We start from the raw sequence: 22,188 nt of genomic DNA on the forward strand, positions 1-22,188 counted from the left end.
CGCTGCACATATCTCAACACCTCATTCCACCATCCTGTCTGTCTTTCTGAAGTTCTACACTATCCTTCTCAGAGTTCACAATGCTTCCATAATTCATATCATCTGCAATTTTTAAAATTATGTCCTGTATGTCAAAGAGCAAGTCATTAATAAACATAAGGAAGAGAAAGGGTCCTTTTACTGACTCCTGAGAAACTTCACTACAGCTATCCTCCCCACTGAAAAACAATAATTCACCACTATTTTGTGTTTCTTATTGCTCAGCTAATTTCCTATCTGTGTTTCTCTTGTCCCTTTTATTCCCCGATCTCCAACTTTGCTCAAGTCTGTTGCATGGCACTTTATCAAATGCCTTTTTGGAAATCCATGTATTCCACATTAACAGCGCGATCCTCACCCATCCTCTCTATTACTTCATAAAGTTAACTAAAGAAGTTAGTTGGTTAATTAAACACAATTTGCCCTTGACAAATCCATATTGATATTCCATAATTAATCTATATTTTTCCAACTCACTGCCAATTTTCTCCTGAATTGTTTTTGGATGTTTCTCCATTGCTGACGTTAAGTGATTAACTGTATTTGCTGGGCCTATCTTGATGTTATTGTTTTGAACAAGTACATAACATTTGCAATTCTTCAGTTCCTTGACACTATCCATGTCTAAAGGAGGCTGGAAATTTATGGTCAGTGCCTCCACAATTTCCAATCTCACATCCCTCAGTATCTTTACATCTGGTCCTGGTGGTTTACCGACTTTTAAATATAGACACACAATAAATACTTCCTTATCAAATTTAAACTCTTCAAGTATCTGAGCTACCTCCTCTTTCCCAATGACCTTTGCTGCATCTTCCCAGGGCTCGTGATGTAAGGGGCAATATATTAGTATGTGTATTTGTGTGCCATACAAAAAGTTGTTGCATAAGATAAAGGTGCGTGACATCACAGGTAATGTATTAGCATAGATAGAAGATTGGTTAACTAATAGAAAGCAAAGAGGGGAAAAATTGGTATTTTTCTGGTTGGCAATCAGTGGTGAGTGGTGTGCCTGAGGGATTAGTGTCAGGACTGTAATTATTTACAATTTACATTGATGATTTAGAGTTGAGGACCAAGTGTAGCGTGTCAAAGTTTACAGACGATACAAAGATAAGTGGTAGAGCAAAGTGTGCAGAGAGATATAAATAGGTTAAATGAGTAGGCAAGGGTCTGGTTGATGGAGTACAATGTTGGTAAATGTGAGATCATTCATTTTGGTAGGAACATCAAAATGCAGTATTATTTAAATGATGAAAAATTGCAGCATGTTGCTGTGCAGACACACCTGGGTGTCCTTGTGCATGTATCACAAGAAGTAGGTTTTGCAGGTGCAGCAGGTAATTAAGATAGCAAATGGAATATTGTCCTACATTGCTCGCGGAATGGAGTTTAAAAACGGTTATCCTGCAGCTATATTGGATACTGGTGAGGCCACACCTAGAGTGCTGTACAAAGTTTGTGTCTCTTTACTTGAGAAAGGATGTACTGACACTGGAGGTGGTGCACAGGAGGTTCATGAGGTTGATTCCCGAGTTGAGAGGATTGGCTTATAATGAGAGATTGAGTAGCCTGCGTCTATATTCATTGGAGTTTAGAAGAATGAAGGGGGATCTTACAGAAACAAAATAATGAAGGGAATAGATAAGATTGAAGCAAGGAGGTTGTTTCCACTGGCAGGTGAAATCAGAACAAGAGAGCTTCAAAATGAGGGTGAGCAGATTTAGGACTGAGTTGGGGAGGAACTTCTTCACCAAAGGGTTGTGAAGCTGTGGAATTCCCTGCCCAGTGAAGCAGTTGAGGGCTCCTCATTGAATGCTTTTAAGGCAAAGATGGAAAGAGTTTTGAACAGTAAAGGAACTATGGGTTTTGGTGAATGAGTGACTAAGTATAGTCGAGTCCACGAAAAGATCAGCCGTGATATTACGGGTGACACAGTAGCTCAATGGTTAGCACTGCTGCCTCACAGCACCAGGCTCCTGGGTTCAATTCCAGCCTTGGGCCACTATATGTGTGGAGTTTGCACATTTTCCCAGTGTTTGTGTGGGTTTCCTCACACAGTTGTAAAATGTGCAGGTTAGGTGAATTGGTCATGCTAAAATTGCCCATAGTAGTCAGGAATGTATAGATTAGGTGCATTAGTCAGGGGTAAATGTAGAGTAATAGGTCAGGGGAACAGGTTGAGGTGGGTTACTTTTCAGAGGGTTGGTGTGGACTGGTTGGGCTGAATGGCCTGTTTCCGCACTGTAGGAATTCTTTAAAATAATTTTATTGAATGGCAGAATACGCTATGGAGGATTGGTTGTCTAATTGGAAGTAAAGAGTGGGAATAAGTAGTTGACAGTATATGACCAACGGAATGCCGTAGGGATTAGCTCTGGAGCCTCAGTTACTTACAACCTAGATAAATAATCTGACTGAAGGTACAGGAGCTAAATGTATTGATGGTATAATGATGGATAGGAAAGTGAGTTGTGAAGAGGACATAAGAAATCTACAAAAAAGAGGTATAGATAGGTTATGTGAATAGCCATGGATTTAGCAGGTGGAGCATCGTGAACTTGTTCATTTTGGCAGTAATTAGAAAAGCAGTCTATTAGCTAAATGGAAAGAGCTTGCAGAACTCTAAAGTACAGACAGATATCTTGTTGTCTTCTTACGCAAATCATATAAAGTTGGTAGGCAAATGCAGCGAGTGCTTCGGAAGACACATGGAACGTTGTCTCTTCTGGAACAGGAGTGAAATATAAAAGTTGGGATGTTTTGCTAGAGCTGTTTAGATTGTTGGTGAGGTCATACAATGAAATCAATGTACAATGTTGTTCTCTTTTCTTTAAGAATACAAATTACAATATTTCTTCTTGGTTAAACCTTACTTGGGATTGGATATGTCTACCCTGTGGATTAAGAGAGGTTTCCTCTCACCCTCCGATTTTTCACAGGAACCAAGAATAACCTTTCCCCAGCACACATCACAATGACAGACTGCAAACTCCATGCTCAGTAACCATCAGTCACAATGTTCCACTGTTCAGACATATTTCAGACTAAACATAGACATCCACAAAGTTGCTTTAAAATTCACAAAGTTTACAATCTAATATGCTTTAAAATTCACAAAGTTTACAATCTAATATGCAGAACATGCGCACAGCTGTCAGTGCTTCCCTCATCACAACCTGTAAATCTCATTAATAAAATCAAATCTCATTCAGTGTCTCAATAACTATAACCTCTGCAAAGCAATATCTCAATTAATGATGTTTTTAAGTTAACCTGAATGGGGATAAAAATAAATTTCTATAGCATTTCAAAAACGATTTGAGGATTAAATTTGTAACCACCTTAAATTGTTTCCACATACAAGAGGAGCTAAAATGCAGATTCCCCTATAAAAACTAGGTCAATTCATTTTGATTATGATGCTTAGTAAGAAATACAAAAATCTGCCGAGAGCTTTTTTGCGAGGTACTAAGGAATCAGCTTAACTGAAGGATGCATTTGCCTTAAGCACACTGTCTTCTACATGAGGGGACTGAAGCTCAGTGTGAACAGCCGGAGGTGATGGCAATATGTTCGAAATAACCAAATGGACTGCCCAAAACCGAATCAGAAACCATCGAAGGGAGATTTAGATTGCTATTAAAGTGAGTGAGAATTTGGAGGGGTGTTACTTTGACACAACAGTAGCGTATTATCATACCATCTAACAAATGTAATGTGACGTATATGTTACACCTTTGCAAAACCTGCTAATGCAAGAATTATCATTTGCTTGCAGTTATGAGAGCAGTTTCAGTTTAACCACAGAATATTAATGATGTGGAGGTGCCAGTGTTGGACTGGGGTGGACAAACTTAAAAATCATACAACACCAGGTTATAGTACAGCAGGTTTATGTGGAACTTCCAAATAAACCTGATGGACTATAACTTGGTGTGCGAGACTTTTAACAGAATATTAAGGTACGGAAGCGATTATGTAAAATTTCACACGAGGCTGCCACTTGCTTCATCGTTTGCATGTCAGTCCTTTGAATAAGCAATTCAATGAGTCCAATTTCCTTATTCTTTCCTGAGGGCCCTACAATTATTTTCCCCCTTTTAAGTATTAATCCAATTCCCATTTGAAAGTTCTTATTCAATCTATGTCTATAATCCTTACAACCAGTGAATTTACGTCATAATAATATGCTGTGTATTTTTCTTTCATAGAGCATCGAACAGTACGGGACAATACAGGCCCTCGATGTTGTGCTGACCTTTTATCCTACTCTAAGATCAGACTAACTTACATAACCTTCATTTTACTATCCAAGTCACTAGATACTGCCTATCCAAGAGTCACTTAAATGTCCCTAATGGAGATACGATCACTGCTGGCAGTGCACTCCACCCACCACACTCTGTGTAAAGAACCTACCTCTGACATCTCCCCTAAACCCTTCTCCAATTGCCTTAAAATTATGCCCCCATGTTATAGTCATTTCTGCCCTGGGAAAAAGTCTCTGGCAATCTACTCTATACGTCCTCATCTCGTACACCTCTACCAAGTCACCTCTCGTCCTTCTTCACTCCAATGAGAAAAGTCCTAGCTCCCCCCACCTTTCTTAAGATATGCCCTCCAGTCCAGGCAGTATCCTGGTAAATCTCCTCTGCACCCTCTCTAAAGCTTCCACGTCCTTCCTATAATGAGGCAACACAATATTCCAACTGTCGTCTAACCAAGGCTTTAATAGAGCTGCAGCATAACCTCGTGGCTCTTAAACTCAATCCCCATATGCCTTCTTAACAACCCCATCAACTTGAGTAGCGAGTCTGTTTGAGGACGTGGCTGAAGAGCTTCAGGGCAGAGGAGATGACCTGGGGGGTGCAGTGAGAGAGGGACTTACTGTGATCCTTGTAGAGGGAGGAAGAGAACTTCTTCAAGGTAGGCATCCTTGCAAGAGGATTCGCAGTAGGTTAAAATCAACCAGGAGAAAAAAAGTGAGGACTGCAGATGCTGGAGATCAGAGATGAAAAATGTGTTGCTGGAAAAGCGCAGCAGGTCAGGCAGCATCCAAGGAGCAGGAGAATCGACGTTTCGGGCATAAGCCTGAAGAAGGGCTTATGCCCGAAACGTAGATTCTCCTGCTCCTAGGATGCTGCTTGACCTGCTGTGCTTTTCCAGCAACACATTTCTCAGCATCAACATGAGTGGCATCTTTGAAGGATCTATGGACGTCGACCTAAAGATCCCTCTGTTCCTCCACAGTGCCAAGAATCCTGTCTTTAACCCTGTAATCTGCATCCAAATTCGATCTTCCAATGTGAATGATTTTACACTTTCCCAGGTTGAACTCCATCTGTCACTTCTCAACCCAGCTCTACACATTCTCAATGTTCCATTACAACTTACAACAGCCCTCCATACTATCTACAACTCCACTGTCATTGGCAAACTTACTAACCTACCCTTCTACTTCCTCATCAAAGTCATTTATAAAAATCACAAAGAGCAGGGGTCCCAGAACAGATCCCCTAAGGAACACAACTGGTCACCAAGCTCCAGGCTGAATACTTTCCATCAACTCCCACTTTCTGTCTTCTATGGGCCAGCCACTTATGTTCCCCTCATGTTATGACAGGTTTCTTTTCCCCCTAACTGCCTTACATCTGTGTCCTGTGGTTATCGAGCTTTTCATTTTCCCACCAAAACCTTTCATGATTTTTAACATCTCAACCAAACCTCCCCTTAATTTTAGCTGCTATAAGAGCAACCTAATCTCACCACATAATTGAAGGCTTCAGTTGCAAATACTGCCCCAGTAAGTCTCTGTACTCTCTATATGCTTTTGATTTCCTCCCTCTTGGGGCCTAACCACCATCGAATAAAGATTTGCTCTGGTAATTCTTGCATTGATTAATAAACCAATGTGCATGTTTAAAATTGTACCATTTAATTTATATTGCCTCTCATTTGTGCACCAAATCACTTCAGATTCTTAGAATTAAATCTATGTCTGCCCAATTCACCAGTTTATATCCTGTGGAAAACTTATTACCCTCCATATTGTTAGCTCCTTACAAATACTTTGTCATCTGAAAACTTTTAAATTATACCCTGTATATAATATGCAAGTCTAGGTCATTAATGGATAGCAAAAAGATAACAGCAAATCCTATTTCCCTGCCTCTAGTCTGAAGAGCAACCTGTTCGCTGATCTTAGCTCATTTCTAATCCTCATACTTGCTGTCACTGTTATCCACATCTAGTAACAAGTGTAGTGCTGCCACAACTATGATGTTTCCTTGCTGTCTTACAGATATTGTGCCTTTCTGAGGTCTGGGTATTAATACAACATCCCCCTTCCCTTTGAAGAATAGGAAACGTGTTCTAATAAATGGCATCAGTGTACAAGTGTCATCTTTACATATTAAGAATAATCTAATACTTAATGATCACAACTGGATTATGTAGCACACCACTGGGTGAAGCTATTGGTTATTGTGGATGTGTGTATATTGTGGTTGAGATGTCTGCTTGTTATCAGGTGCGATACTGTCAGTATCAGAATTATCACCTTTTCTGACAGGCGGCTGGTCATGTATAACTCAGACACGTTGTTTGTTTCACTGCAGCATTTTATCATTACTTGTGACAATGTCATATGACCTGGACTGTTCACAATGTATTTTCCCCAATGTATTTTCACAATGTATAAACCCACAAATCTGTGCAATAATCTCCAACTCTGATGTTTTGTCTTAGTTCAAGGTGGGGTAACTACAGATTCATTGATTATGTTTTTGTACCATTTTCTCCATTATTACCACAGTGCACTGTGTACATGTGGTTAGATGGTAAAAGTGTTGATTCTAGATCTGTGTGGATGAGAGCTGCTGGTGAGAGTAAACCATTGCTTAGAGGACGAGCACATCAATTTAGCATGGCTACCTGAAAATCTTTTTTTTGAAATGATCATGGACTTCACTGTGCTAATACAGAGGTGAATTCTGAAAGACCAGACAGCTGGGTTCATATTTCAGTTAGATAAATGGAGGTTTATTATAACTATGCACACTTGTGATATTGTAGACTGTATGCAGTCTGAGCTGCATGTTTACGGAGATAACTGTTGAATTACAGAGAGTGTTGACTAGCTTTGGCTCGTTATAGGGAGGCTAGCTGACCGCTTGCCTACTAACCTAACTACCTACTAATGGAATTTACAGAAATAACACCTTTTATACAATAGCTTCAAATATCGTGATGTCATCTCACTGTCTTAAAAGTTCAATGCCTTTCAGAAATCTATGTAATCACACTGCAGCAACACATCAAGACTTTTCAGACAACACCTTTTAAACACATGACCACTTCCATTGAGAATGACAAGGGCAGCAGCTACATGGGAATGTCCCCTCCAAGCCACTCACCATCCTGACCTGGGAATGTATCATGTTCCTTCAGTATAGCTGGGTCAAAGTCCTGGAAAATCCCTCCCTAACAACATTGTACATGTCTTAAAGTCCCAAGGACTACAGTATTCAAGGCAGCAGCTTCCACCACCTTCTGAAGGGCCACAGACGTTTGCAATAAAAACTGGCCCAGTCTGTGATGCCTAAATCCTGTGAATGAATTAAAAGAAACTGCTGAACCTGACTTAAAGGGTTAACCTTTTCATTTTGGAAAAACAAAATTCAACCAATGGGCTCTGGTCATATTTCATGGAGACTTAGGGGTCTCTCTCTTTAAAGGTATTCTTTTGTTTAGTATGCATTTATCTTTATCTACATCGTTGTCTCTGTAATTGTTTACTTAATACCTTTATTCTCAAAGAATTTTCAGGAATAGCTAGTAATAAACTAACTAACGTTTAACCTATTTAAAGGAAAGTTTTTATTGATCTATTTTAATATGAATCAGACAAATTAGAAGGGGGCTGAATGAATTACTTGACAGTTCACAGATCACACTGTAGATATGCCTGCTAGTCATGACAACTACTTAATTAAGTCATCTTCTGAAAAATTGTATATACATGAACTGCATGAACCCAGTCTAGTCTACATATGACTCCAGAACCACAGCAATGTGGTTTACTCTTAACTGCCTTCTGGGCAATAAATGCTGGGGCTTGCCAGTGAGGCTCACATCCCGTTAAATATCTGGAAATTCTCCCTCATCGACTTCCTCATCAACCCTCTCCCTAATTTGATTAAAGAGCCCAATCAAATTTAGTCAAACATAACTTTTAACATAGCTGAAAAATGTGTTGCTGGAAAAGCACAGCAGGTCAGGCAGCATCCAAGGAGCGGGAGATCCTTGGATGCTGCCTGACCTGCTGCGCTTTTCCAGCAACACATTTTTCAGCTCTGATCTCCAGCATCTGCAGTCCTCACTTTCTCCTAGATAACTTTTAACATAGCTATTCTAATTTTAATTAATTAATTCATTCATATTCTTCAATTTTGTCTTGGATTGTTTCACATCCTTGCCTCTTGAAAGAAACATTGGAGAAACCGGGAGCAGTTGGCCATTTGGTCCTTTGAGCTGCTCAAATCATCTCTTTCATGAATATACTCAGTGACTTGGCTTCCACAGTCTGGTGTCGGACAATGAGTGAAGAAATGTTTCCTCATTTCAGTCCTAAATGGGGTCTACCATATCCTGAAACAATCCCCTGATTCTAGACTCCACAGCCAGGGGGAGCATCCTCTCTACATTTAGTCTGTCCAGCCCGGTCAGAATCTTATACATTTCAATCAGATCCCCTCTCCTCATTCTAACCGCTACTGAAAACAAGCCTAGACAGACCAATCTACTCACATAGATAGTCATGTCATCCCCAGTGACAGCCCAGCAAAGCCCTGCTGTACTCCCTCTATGGCAGGTATATCCTTTCTTGGTAGGGATAGCAAAGCTGCATATATTCCAGATGTAATCTAATCAAGACCCTGTATAACTTCAGTAAGACCTGACTTCTGAACTCAAGTCATTTTGCAATGAAGGCCAGTATACAATTTCCTTCCTAATTGCTTACTACATCTGCGTGTCTACTTTCATAGACAGATGTAGGAGGACACCCAGATCTTATTGTATATCCAGGCTTCCAATGTACCATAATTTAAAAAACATTTAGCCTCTCTGTTTTTCACATGAAAACGTACACCTTCCCATTTAGCCAAATTGTACTGTATCTACTAGGTGTTTGCTCACTCACTCACCTTATCTAAAATCACCTTGAAGCCTCTTGCCTCCTCCTCAACTCTCAGTTCTGCTCAGTTTTGTATTGTCAGCAAACTTGGATAGGTTCCATTTGGTTCCCTCATCCAGATTATTTGTATTGTCAATAGCTGGGGCCCTAAGCACTGACCCTTGTGGTACAGCTGGGAAAAGGCCCATTTAATCCTTTTGTTTTCTATCTGTCAACCAATTCTCAATCCTGGCCAATCCCCTGTTCTTTATGTTTACCCACTAACTCTGACAAAAACCCTTCTGAACTTGCTGGGTTCTTTTCTCTCCCCATCTTGAACAGGGCTATAACAATTATAATCGTCCAATCCTCTGGCACTACTCTCCTGTTTGAGCAGAATTGGACAATTGTGCAATTTCCATCTTTATTTCCCATCCGGAGCCAGTGATATTTCTACTTTGAGCCTGTCAACCTTTTATGTATCTCATTTACATCCTAATTTTCCTGTTCCCGTCACTATTTTGTGGCCCTGGCAAACGATCCTGATATGTAACATTAACTTTACTTATCTTTCCGCAGGTGCTGCTCAACCTGCTGAGAATTTCTAGTATTTCCTGTGTTTAATTTAAATATTAATTTAATATTTTAGCCTTGCTAACCAACCCCCAAAAATCCCCATCAACATCAAACTTCCTTTCATTATGCAAGCTATTAATCCATCTCGGTTTCTTCCAATTGTCATCAGTCTCCCATCAATTCAAGTCACTCCATGTGACATCAAGAAACAGCTGCAGGCACTGAATACTGCAAAGACTAGGATAAATGCACCCTGGCCAATTACCACTCCATCAATCTCCTCTTGATCATCAGTAAAGTGATGGAAAATGTCATCAACAGCGCTCTCAGGATGGTTGTGCCAAGAACACTACCATGAGGAACTCCTGCAGATGTCCTGGAGCTGAGATGACTGACCTCCAACAACCACAACTTACAACGAGCCCAGCATTAACCTGCTCAGTGATACCCAGTTTGGGCTCCAACAGGGCCACTCAGCTCCTGGCTTCATTCAAACATGGGCAAAACAGCTGAATTCCAGAGGGGAGGTGAGGTGAGGTGAGGTGAGTGTGACAGCCTTCACATCAAGGCCACATTTAACGGAGTGTGGATTCAAGGAGCTGTAGCAAAACTGGAATCAAATGTGAACTGGCGGGGGTTCGGGAAGACTCTCCCCTGGTTGGAGTCATACCTGACACATCGGAAGATGGTTGTGGTTGTTGGAGGTCAGTAATCTTCGATCCAAGACATCTCTGCGGGAGTTCCTCAGGGTACTGTCTAGGCCCAAACATCTTCAGCTGCTCTATCAACGACCTTCCCTCCATCATAAAAAACACAAGCGGGGATGTTCACCAATTTGGAACAATATCCAGGCTTGGGCTGACAAATAACAAGTAACATTTACAACACACATTTGCCAGGTAATGATTATCTCCAATAATAGAGAATCATTGCCTCTTGTGATTCAATTGTAATTATTACCATTACCGAATCCCCACTATCAACATCCTTGGGATTACCATTGACCGCATACTGAACTGGACCCACCACATAAACGCAGTGGCTGCAAGATCAAGTCAAAGGCTTAGTGGACTAATCTCCTGAGTCCCAAAGCCTGCCCACTACATACAAGGAATGAGTCAGGGTATGATGGCAATAATGTGCACAATCTACAAAATGCATTGCGAAACTTCACTAAGGCAGCTTAGACAGCACACTCCAAACCCATGACCTCTTCCATCAAGAATCACAAGGGCAGCAGATACACCATCATCTGCAAGTTTCCCTTCAAATCATTCACCATCCTGACTTAGAAATAATGTCAGGTAGGTAAAAACAATGACTGCAGATGCTGGAAACCAGATGCTCCTTGGATGCTGCCTGAACTGCTGTGCTTTTCCAGCACCACTAATCCAAAGTTATAAATAATGTCACCATTCCTTCAGTGTTGCTGGGTTAAATCTTACAATTCCACCCTCAGGGCATTGTGGGTTTACCTCCAGGACTGGAACTGCAACGTTCAAGAAGGCAGCTCATCACCACCTGCCCAAGGGCATTAATGGATGTTGTAAAAAATGCTGACCCAGCTAATAATGCTCATGCCCCATGAATGAGTAATGAAGAAAAGTTGTTTTTTTTAAATATATCTCTATCCTCATACACTTTCTTTTCCTTTACAGTTTTCCCCATACTCTGTATTCTGGTGCATTACTGAATCATGAACATTTATCAAAAACACTTTTCATGTTTCAATTTGTATCATCCCTTCCCTATCATTCTTGAGAATCTGTCAGGTTTTATATTCTACACACATGGCTCCTTTCTCTATGTCCATTGTGGGGCAGAACACTGGTTTAATGGTCAGCACTCCTGCCTCACAGCGTCAGGGACCTGGGTTCAATTCCATCCTAGGTTGACTGTCTGTGTGGAGTTTGCATATTCTCCCCATGTCTGCCTGCGTTTCCACTGGGTGTTCTAGTTTCTTCCCACAGTCCAAAGATGTGCAAATTAGTTGGACTGACCATGCTAAATTGCCTAGTGTCCAGGGATGTGCTGACTAGGTTGCTTAGATTAGATTAGATTACCTACTGTGTGGAAACAGGACCTCTGGCCTACAAGTCCACACCGACCCTCCAAAGAGTACCCTGCCCAGACCCATTCCCCTACTCTCTACTAATGCATCTATCACTACGGGCAATTTAGCATGGCCAATGCACCTGACCTGCACATCTTTGGTCTGTGGGGGGAAACTGGAGCACCCAGAGGAAACCCATGCAGATAAGGGGAGAATGTGCAATCTCCACGCAGACAGTCGCCAGAGGCTGGATTCAAACCCAGGTCCCTGGCGCTGCGAGGCAGTGCTAACCACTGAGCCACTGTACCATGCCACTTAGCCATGGGAAATTCAGGATAGGTTCGGGTGACAGGTCATGGGATACTGTTCAGATGGTTGGTATGACCAGCTTCCACACTGTAAGGATTCTATGATCAATCTCCTTCTCCCTCAAGTACTTATGTACCCTCTCCTTCAATGTATTTATGCTATTTCTCTCAACTATGCCTTGTTGTAGTAAGTATCATTATCACCACATCAAATAAATGGGATTCTCCTGAAATCTTAATTCGGTTTATTGATAAGTATCTATGTTCATTTCTCCTAGTTTCAGATGTGAGGTAGGTGGTATAGTACTAATGCCACTGAACTAGAAACTCAGGTTACTGCCTGATGATCATCCATTCAAATCAGACCACAGGCAGATAAATCAAACCTTAACAGTGAAACTGTAACTAAACAATGGCCTGTCCTGAAAGAATATATAATTCAGGAATATTTGCAGGAGGTGGTAGAGGTTCCTGGACAACATGAGACAGAAATTAAAATTAGGTAAAGAAAGTGTGCTTACGGATAAAACCAGAACATTGAAGTTTAGATGGGAATTGAAAGGGCAAATAAGTGAAACAAAGAGAACATGAGAAAAGCTAACAAGAGAATCCAAAATGTTTTTTCTAGGCATATAGAGGGTTGTGAACCTTTGAAATTCTCTACTCCAGAAGGCTATACACATTCAGTGAATACGTTTATTCAGGATTGGGATCATAGGTTGTTGTGCGGCAAGCAAGATGAGAACAAAGCAGGCAATTGGAGTTAACGGAGACAAGATATTATTGAACAGCATAGCAAGCTCACAAGGCCAAATGTCAAACCCAAGTCCTATTCCATCCTTATGGTCATGCCTCCTTTTTGGAGTTTGAACTGCAAAAGATTCTTAGGAAAACAGAAGATCAGGAATGTCCATCTCACTGCTCTCAAACTTGTCAGGGAGGTAGTAGTACAGTAGTAATGCCACTGGATTCATAATGGGGACATGGGTTCAAATTTTTCATAGTACCTCGTGCAATTTATTGAAAATATGGAGTCAAAAGTTACTCTCTGTAATAGTGACCATGAAACTATGGTCAGTTATTATTGAAAAGTTATCAGGTTCGCTAATGTCATTCAACAACGGAACTCTGCCATCCTTACCCGGTCTGACTGACATGTGACTCCAGACCCACAACAATGTAGTTAACTCTTAACCACCCTCAAACAGCTGAACAAGCCTCAGTTGTATTCAAGATGGTGATGAGCAACAAATGCTTGTCAGGCAATTACATCCAACAATTAATTTTTTAAAAATTAGATTATGGTTAAACTGTATCTTAACTCTCTCGTCATCTTGTTTCCACAATTTAGAAACATTTATACTCTTGACAAACAGAAGTCTATCCATCTCAGTTCTGAAGTTTCAATTGACCTCCAACTTAAACAGTCTCTTGACAAAAGTAGTTTCAGATTTTCACTACCCTGTGATATAGTTCATGAATTATACTGCTGTCGTTTTAAATTTATGTACTCTTGCACTAGACTGTCCTCACCACCCTATCGAGTTCGTTTATCACAAACATCTTGATGAAATCATCCCTTAAATCTTCTTTACTCAAAGAAATTCAAGCCTCATTTCTGCAACCTGCCTTTGTGTGTTGGCTCCAGTGCCATTTAAACTTTGGTTGGTCCAAACCTTAATGAAGGTGTGGGTGGTAGTGACGGGCAACACAAGTCCACCTAGCTCTTCTTGTTCTATGAAAATGGCAGATGGCGATTATGGGTACATAAGCACAACTATGCATTGGGTATTTTGCTGACAGTTCATGCAATATTATGCACTTGTGCATAGTGTACATGGACATGTCGATGTTAAATATCATGAAGGTTTTGAGGAATGTGATACGTACCCCTCCAAACTCTGAGAGGCTCCCTCCCATATAAATCAACAAAGATCTCTTCATGATCTGGGAGAGGGTCCAACTGTGCTGCACTCTGTGTCCTACTTTGTGCAAACCATGCCTTTAAACATAAGAAAAGTCTGGATTAAGGCAGAAAAGTGCTGTGGAAATTCTCCTCGTCAGCATGGCATATGGAATATAATTTGCATTAACTTGGTGGTGGTTCTTATGTTAATTTCTTTGCAACAATTCACGAACACCTCTTCCTTCGAAGAGTTTTGCTTGTCTCCTTAACAATTACAATCTCTCTCCTGGACCTGGTGGCCAGTATAATCTGAACCTTCTAAGAATATCTTTACCTATCTTTTCAGTTCTTTTGTGCAATTTTATCGTGACATCTAATCAGCCGCTCCAAGTGTGTTCAAATGCTATGGAACATCTCTAACTTGTTGAAGGGATGTGCCCCAAGTTGTCACAATGAGAAGTTGGAGATCAGGTGTACATTGATGTTCAGGATATTGTACCAAGCCATTTTGACAAGGTGCTGTTGGGTTTGGAATTCTGAAACTTTAAGCCATCATTCCTGGTTTAAGTAGTGTATCAGCTGATTCATCAGTGGAAGTTTTCTCACTTCTCTAACTAAATGGTACTGCTGAAAATCATGAAAATAGGTATGGCCAACAATGCCTTTTGTTAGCAGCTCTTAAATAAATCATTGAGGATTGGGTTATTAAGCCTTCGTTGAAGCAACAAACAGAGCTAATCATGATTGAGTTTTTTTGAAGTAACAAAGAGGACTGTTGAGGGCAGAGTGGCAGACATGATCTATATGGACTTCAGAAAGGCATTTAACAAGGTTCCCCGTGGGAGATGGTTAGCAAGGCTAGATCTCATGGAATACAGTGAGAACTAGCCATTTGGATACAGAACTGACTCTAAGGTAGAAGACAGAGGTTGGTGGTGGTGGGTTGTTTCTCCAACTGGAGGCCTGTGACCAGTGGAATGCCACAAGGATCGGTGCTGGGTCCACAACTTTTTGTCATTTATATAAGTGATTTGGATGTGAGCATAAAGAGGTACAGTTAGCAAGTTTGCAGATGACACCAAAATTGGAGGTGTAGTGGACAGCGAAGAAAGTTACCTCAGATTACAACAGGATATTGATCAGATGGGCCAATGGGCTGAGGAGTGGCAGAAGGAGTTTACTTTAGATAAATGCAAGGTGCTGCATTTTGGGAAAGCAAATCTTAGCAGGACTTATACACTTAATGGTAAAGTCCTCGGGAGTGTTGCTGAACAAAGAGACCTTGGAGTGCAGGTTCATAACTCCTTGAAAGTGGAGTTGCAGGTAGATAGGATAGTGAAGGCGGCATTTGCTATGCTTTCCTTTATTGGTCAGAGTGTTGAGTACAGGAGTGGGACGTCATGTTGCACCTGCACAGGACATTGGTTAAGCCACTTTTGGAATATTCTGGTCTCCTTCCTAGCGGAAGGATGTTGTGAAACTTGAAAGGGTTCAGAAAAGATTTACAGGGATGTTGCTGGGGTTGGAGGATTTGAACAATAGGGAGATGTTGAATAGGCTGGGGCTGCTTTCCCTGGAGCATCAGAGACTGAAGGGCGATTTTATAGAGGTCTATAAAATCATGAAGGGCATGGATAGGATAAAGAGACAAAGTCTTTTCCCTGGGGTGGGGGAGTCCAGAACTAGAGGGCATAGGTTTCGGGTGAGAGGGGAAAGAGATAAGAGAGACCTAAGGGGCAATGTTTGCACACAGAGGGTGGTACGTGTATGGAATGAGCTGCCAGAGGAAGTGGTGGAGGCTGGTACAATTGCAACATTTAAAAGGCATCTGGATGGTATACGAGTAGGAAGGGTTTGGAGGGGATATGGGCCGGATGCTGGAAGGTGAGAGACAAGATTGGGTTAGGATATCTGGTCAGCACGGATGAGTTGGACCGAAGGGTCTGTTTCCGTACTGTACATCTCTATGACTGTTTGACTCTAATTATAATCAGAGCTCTGTCAGAAACAGTAACATCAGAGACTGGCAGAGGCAGATAACCCTTTTAAGTCAACCCATATAGATCTTGACACAGCCAAGAAATAGTGGGAAGAAACAGAGGGCTGGGAAACAGGTCCTTTTACAAGCAAAGGAGCAGACCAAAGATCATTGTGAAAATGGGTAAATAATTTGCAAGTTGAGACGGTAGAGAACTATTTAAGTTCTTGTCAGAATCTTAAATGTATCGCTGAAAAGTGTGCAGAGTGGGGCTATGGGGGTAAATTTTAACTTTCCATTTGGGCTCTTTGCATTTGGCTCACCGTCCCTAGATCAGCTTTGTAATGGCAAAGGGCCAGAACTATCGTTAAGGGTTGCAAAATAGTTTGGACAGGGGTGGTTGTCACTGAGGTTAAAGCCTCTTTACAGTCTTTCACTGTGTTGCCTTTCCCTTCACAAGCAACAATAGAAATCATGACAAATTAATTACAAGCAAACTACTACAGATTTCATGAACTCTCCAAAATGGAATCAAACCAATAACTTTCCCATCGTTGAAACCAATGAGCCTGCATGCAAAGGAATGATTGTTTAAATTGACATTTGGGAGATAATATTGACAACTTACATTTTATACCACGTTAAACATAACATCTCAAGGAGTTACACAGACAAGTGAATAAACAAAAGCTGACACCAAGGCACGGGAGGAGATAGGGGAGGCTCGGTCACAGATTGACTTTAAACTGCTTTAGAAAGGAGTAGGGAGAGGTAAAGAGGGAATTCCAAAGCTTGTAGCCAAGGCAGCTGAAGGTAGAATTGCCAATGGTGAAACAGTTCAAGCAGAATGATCAATAAGGGCAGCTAAGAAGGTGGAATCAAGCTGCTGTTTTACAAACAGTACATAGGAGAGGAGAGGGCATGTCTCACAGGTGAGAGAACATAGAACATATAAAAGTACAGCACAGAACAGGCCCTTAGGCCCACGATGTTGGGCCGAGGTTTAATCCGAATGTAAAATTCAATAACTTAATCTACACACCCCTCAACTCACTGATATCCATGTGCACGTCCAGCAGTGGCTTAAATATCAGAAGATTATTCGATGGAAGACAAACTAACATTTTCTTTAAAAGAAAAGCAACTCCAAAACCCCGAGAGTCCTTTCGGTGATTCTTACCTGGGACTGGGGTGGGTTTTGTGACAAGTACGTAGCTACGGAGAGTGATGTCAGCAGAACCTCCAGACTCCAGGGGGATGGGATGAGTATGAAAATGTTTCAGCATATCGAGGATGGTCTGAAACCAGAGATGCTGAACATGGCACTGGCCAGTTTCATTCAAAGACAGGCGTAGGTGCTACACAAATTTAAAAAGAAAGCTTGTTATACCGTTATCTGGAAGATGCAGAGAATTACATTAAAATACAGCATGGACACTGAGCTAACTGGTTGTGTTCATCCTCCTCATAATCAATGTCCTAATCCCTACTCTCTACATCCCACCTTTACTCTAACCACCTATTCTTAAATATTGAATAAGGCTAGAATTTTAACGTAGGATTGGGAACCCAATGCTCAAATAAATTCCATGTCCTTATCTCAAGCCATAAGTAATGGTATTTCTAAATTAAACACTCTGAATGCACGGATGAGCTCAAGCCCCGTTTGTAACTGGGAGGCCGGAACAGCCTTTTCGGTGTGAAGGAGAAAAGCAGACAGCAGCCATTTTGGAACCTGCTGTGTGTATGAGAATAGGCAGCACCTCAGAGAAACATCTGAGAAAGTGTCCATATAGCCTTACTAAAGGTAATGTGCACAATCAAATAAATTTTCCCCTCAAGGCCCAATAACTTTAAGCCCTAGGGAAACTTTCTCATTACTTTGAAGTCAATAGCTGTACACCAACATGCGCCATAGTGTTTTACCAGAACTCTCATTGAATATTGCTGCTGAATCTCCACAGCCTATTAAACACATCCGCAAGGTGCTTAATAGGGCTGGTGTCCCGAACCTTACGCTGATGGGTATAACAACTTGAGAGGAGATTTGATATGGGTGTTCAAAATCATACAGGTGATAAATACATTCTCTTGGATTGATATTTTAAATATTCAAGCATTCATCATAAGGCCAAGTGGCAAAACATATCTGGTTATTTATTCTAATTGCTTCTATAGATAGAGTTGTCAAATACTCTCATTATGAAACTTTAACAAAGCTCTTAGAATGGGCAATATAGAAGAACCTCTATCATCCAAAGGACACAGTGAGGGGGGGGGGGGGCACATTTTGTTTGGTTAATCAAATTTAATTCAGCAGGAAATGTTGACACTGCTTTCAGAGGAGTGATTGTTAGAATCAGAGAATCCCTCCAATGTGAAAACAAGCCATTTGGCCTAAAAAGGTCCACACCAACCCTCCAAAGAGTATCACACCCAGATGCATTCCCCTACCCTATTACTTTACATTTCCTCTAACCAATGCACCTAACCTACACATCCTTGAACACTGTGGGTAATTTAGCATGGCCAAATCATCTAACCTGCACTTCTTTGGAAACCCATACAGACACGAGGAGAATGTGCAAACTCCACACAGAGTCACCAGAGGCGGGAATTGAACCCGGGTCCCTGGTGCTGTGAGGCAGCTGTGCTAACCACTTGCCTGTTCTGTTTGATTGACATGGTTATTACTGTTAATAAGCCGATCTTTCTTTGAAGAGTTTTTTTTGCAGGTTTTTATGAGATTAAAAGATGTTAAATGCATAGATATTTTTTGCCATTGAAACTGCCAATAGCTGTGGTTGATTGATTGATAGATACAGGAGAAGGTAAGAAGGACATGTGTTTCAAAGTGCATGGCTGTACATTTTTGGTTCCCAATTGAAGAACTTCACCACACATCGAAGGTGTCATTAATCACAGGCCCAGCCCAGCTCCAGCAAAATGATTACCCTCCCCCACAAAGGAGTATGGGGGCATAACAAAGATGTTTTATATTCAATATTGCTTATAGACTTGAATCTTGAATGATTGTGTAAAATGAATTTATTTCAAGTTTTCTGTCAATACCTGGAACGGTTTCTTTGAAAGTGGACATTGAAAGTTCACTGTGAACCTTGGAAATGTTCATTAGCAAGGCTACCCTGAAATCACATGACTGGTGATAACTGTATGCTTTGCTTTAAACCCCTGCTGGGCAACTGAACCTGGTTCAGTTGGAGAAAAGCCTGCTAAGAATGAGCTGGTTTGGAGAAAAGCTTTGAGAACAATCTGCCGAGCTGATCGGTCTCATTTCTGGAAAGAAAACCCTCTTATGGAGTTCAGGGTGAAACCTATTTTTTTTTTAAAAAGAGTTATTATTGAAACAGCTCAAGATTGTATTTCCTGAGCAATCTGTCTGCAAGACTTCAGAAACAACTGTGCGTAATTAATAACATGATCACACATGCCATAACATTGGAGCAATAGAATCCAGAACATTGTAATTTTATCATTTTGCTTTCAAAAATAAGTCATTGGCCAAAATGTTTTCTTTTAATCTGCAGAGTATCTTGCTTTTTTTCTTGAAGAGTGTATGCATGAGCGTGAGACAGAGTACTCGTATGTGAGAGAGAGAGGTGAGAGAGAGAGTGAGGTGAGGTGAGAGAGAGAGTGAGGTGAGGTGAGAGAGAGAGTGAGGTGAGGTGAGAGAGAGAGAGTGAGGTGAGATGAGAGAGTGAGTGAGGTGAGGTGAGAGAGAGAGTGAGGTGAGGTGAGAGAGAGAGTGAGGTGAGATGAGAGAGTGAGTGAGGTGAGATGAGAGAGAGAGTGAGGTGAGAGAGAGAGTGAGGTGAGAGAGAGAGTGAGGTGAGAGAGAGAGTGAGGTGAGGTGAGAGAGAGAGTGAGGTGAGATGAGAGAGTGAGTGAGGTGAGATGAGAGAGAGAGTGAGGTGAGAGAGAGAGTGAGGTGAGAGAGAGAGTGAGGTGAGAGAGAGAGTGAGGTGAGGTGAGAGAGAGAGTGAGGTGAGGTGAGAGAGTGAGTGAGGTGAGGTGAGAGAGAGAGTGAGGTGAGATGAGAGAGAGAGTGAGGTGAGAGAGAGAGTGAGGTGAGGTGAGAGAGAGAGTGAGGTGAGGTGAGAGAGAGAGTGAGGTGAGGTGAGAGAGTGAGTGAGGTGAGGTGAGAGAGAGAGTGAGGTGAGGTGAGAGAGAGAGTGAGGTGAGATGAGAGAGAGAGTGAGGTGAGATGAGAGAGAGAGTGAGGTGAGAGAGAGAGTGAGGTGAGAGAGAGAGTGAGGTGAGGTGAGAGAGAGAGGTGAGGTGAGAGAGAGAGTGAGGTGAGATGAGAGAGAGAGTGAGGTGAGAGAGAGAGTGAGGTGAGAGAGAGAGTGAGGTGAGGTGAGAGAGAGAGGTGAGGTGAGAGAGAGAGTGAGGTGAGATGAGAGAGAGAGTGAGGTGAGATGAGAGAGAGAGTGAGGTGAGAGAGAGAGTGAGGTGAGAGAGAGAGTGAGGTGAGAGAGAGAGTGAGGTGAGAGAGAGAGTGAGGTGAGAGAGAGAGTGAGGTGAGAGAGAGAGTGAGGTGAGGTGAGAGAGAGAGTGAGGTGAGGTGAGAGAGAGAGTGAGGTGAGAGAGAGAGAGAGTGAGGTGAGAGAGAGAGAGAGTGAGGTGAGAGAGAGAGAGAGTGAGGTGAGAGAGAGAGAGAGTGAGGTGAGAGAGAGAGAGAGAGTGAGGTGAGAGAGAGAGAGAGAGTGAGGTGAGAGAGAGAGAGTGAGGTGAGAGAGAGAGAGTGAGGTGAGAGAGAGAGTGAGTGAGGTGAGAGAGAGAGAGTGAGGTGAGAGAGAGAGAGAGTGAGGTGAGAGAGAGAGAGAGTGAGGTGAGAGAGAGAGAGAGTGAGGTGAGAGAGAGAGAGAGGTGAGAGAGAGAGTGAGGTGAGAGAGAGAGTGTGGTGTGAGAGAGAGAGGTGTGAGAGAGTGTGGTGAGAGAGAGTGTGGTGAGAGAGAGTGTGAGAGAGAGAGTGTGAGAGAGAGAGTGTGAGAGAGAGAGTGTGAGAGAGAGAGTGTGAGAGAGAGAGTGTGAGAGAGAGAGTGTGAGAGAGAGAGTGTGAGAGAGAGAGTGTGAGAGAGAGAGTGTGAGAGAGAGAGTGTGAGAGAGAGAGTGTGAGAGAGAGAGTGTGAGAGAGAGAGTGTGAGAGAGAGAGTGTGAGAGAGAGAGTGTGAGAGAGAGAGTGTGAGAGAGAGAGTGTGAGAGAGAGAGTGTGAGAGAGAGAGTGTGAGAGAGAGAGTGTGAGAGAGAGAGTGTGAGAGAGAGAGTGTGAGAGAGAGAGTGTGAGAGAGAGAGTGTGAGAGAGAGAGTGTGAGAGAGAGAGTGTGAGAGAGAGAGTGTGAGAGAGAGAGTGTGAGAGAGAGAGTGTGAGAGAGAGAGTGTGAGAGAGAGAGTGTGAGAGAGAGAGTGTGAGAGAGAGAGTGTGAGAGAGAGAGTGTGAGAGAGAGAGTGTGAGAGAGAGAGTGTGAGAGAGAGAGTGTGAGAGAGAGAGTGTGAGAGAGAGAGTGTGAGAGAGAGAGTGTGAGAGAGAGAGTGTGAGAGAGAGAGTGTGAGAGAGAGAGTGTGAGAGAGAGAGTGTGAGAGAGAGAGTGTGAGAGAGAGAGTGTGAGAGAGAGAGTGTGAGAGAGAGAGTGTGAGAGAGAGAGTGTGAGAGAGAGAGTGTGAGAGAGAGAGTGTGAGAGAGAGAGTGTGAGAGAGAGAGTGTGAGAGAGAGAGTGTGTGAGAGAGAGTGTGTGAGAGAGAGTGTGTGAGAGAGAGTGTGTGAGAGAGAGTGTGTGAGAGAGAGTGTGTGAGAGAGAGTGTGTGAGAGAGAGTGTGTGAGAGAGAGTGTGTGAGAGAGAGTGTGTGAGAGAGAGTGTGTGAGAGAGAGTGTGAGAGAGAGTGTGTGAGAGAGAGTGTGTGAGAGAGAGTGTGTGAGAGAGAGTGTGTGAGAGAGAGTGTGTGAGAGAGAGTGTGTGAGAGAGAGTGTGCGAGAGAGAGTGTGCGAGAGAGAGTGTGCGAGAGAGAGTGTGCGAGAGAGAGTGTGCGAGAGAGAGTGTGAGAGAGAGAGTGTGCGAGAGAGAGTGTGCGAGAGAGAGTGTGCGAGAGAGAGTGCGAGAGAGCGAGAGAGCGAGAGAGCGAGAGAGCGAG

At 42.3% G+C, this 22,188-nt stretch overlaps 1 protein-coding gene across 8 annotated transcripts in view; it reads right to left on the reverse strand.

The window, feature by feature from the left end:
* The window catches only part of LOC122564180 (SH2B adapter protein 2), a 125,647-nt gene that overhangs the window by 3,898 nt on the left and 99,561 nt on the right, over positions 1 to 22,188 (reverse strand). For 7 of the 8 annotated variants that reach the window (XM_087977574.1, XM_087977572.1, XM_043718865.2 and 4 more), the window contains one exon: positions 17,219 to 17,396. In XM_087977574.1, coding sequence (XP_087833700.1) covers positions 17,219 to 17,396 — 178 coding nt within the window. Of the gene's footprint in view, positions 1 to 14,044; positions 14,157 to 17,218; positions 17,397 to 22,188 lie in introns of all 8 variants that reach the window. The other variant, XR_015752400.1, reaches the window with a different exon arrangement.

This window comes from Chiloscyllium plagiosum, unplaced genomic scaffold (assembly GCF_037043375.1).
Source record: "Chiloscyllium plagiosum isolate Xiang-an unplaced genomic scaffold, Cpla_swu_hap1 HiC_scaffold_31, whole genome shotgun sequence".
NCBI classification, from domain to species: Eukaryota; Metazoa; Chordata; class Chondrichthyes; order Orectolobiformes; family Hemiscylliidae; genus Chiloscyllium; species Chiloscyllium plagiosum.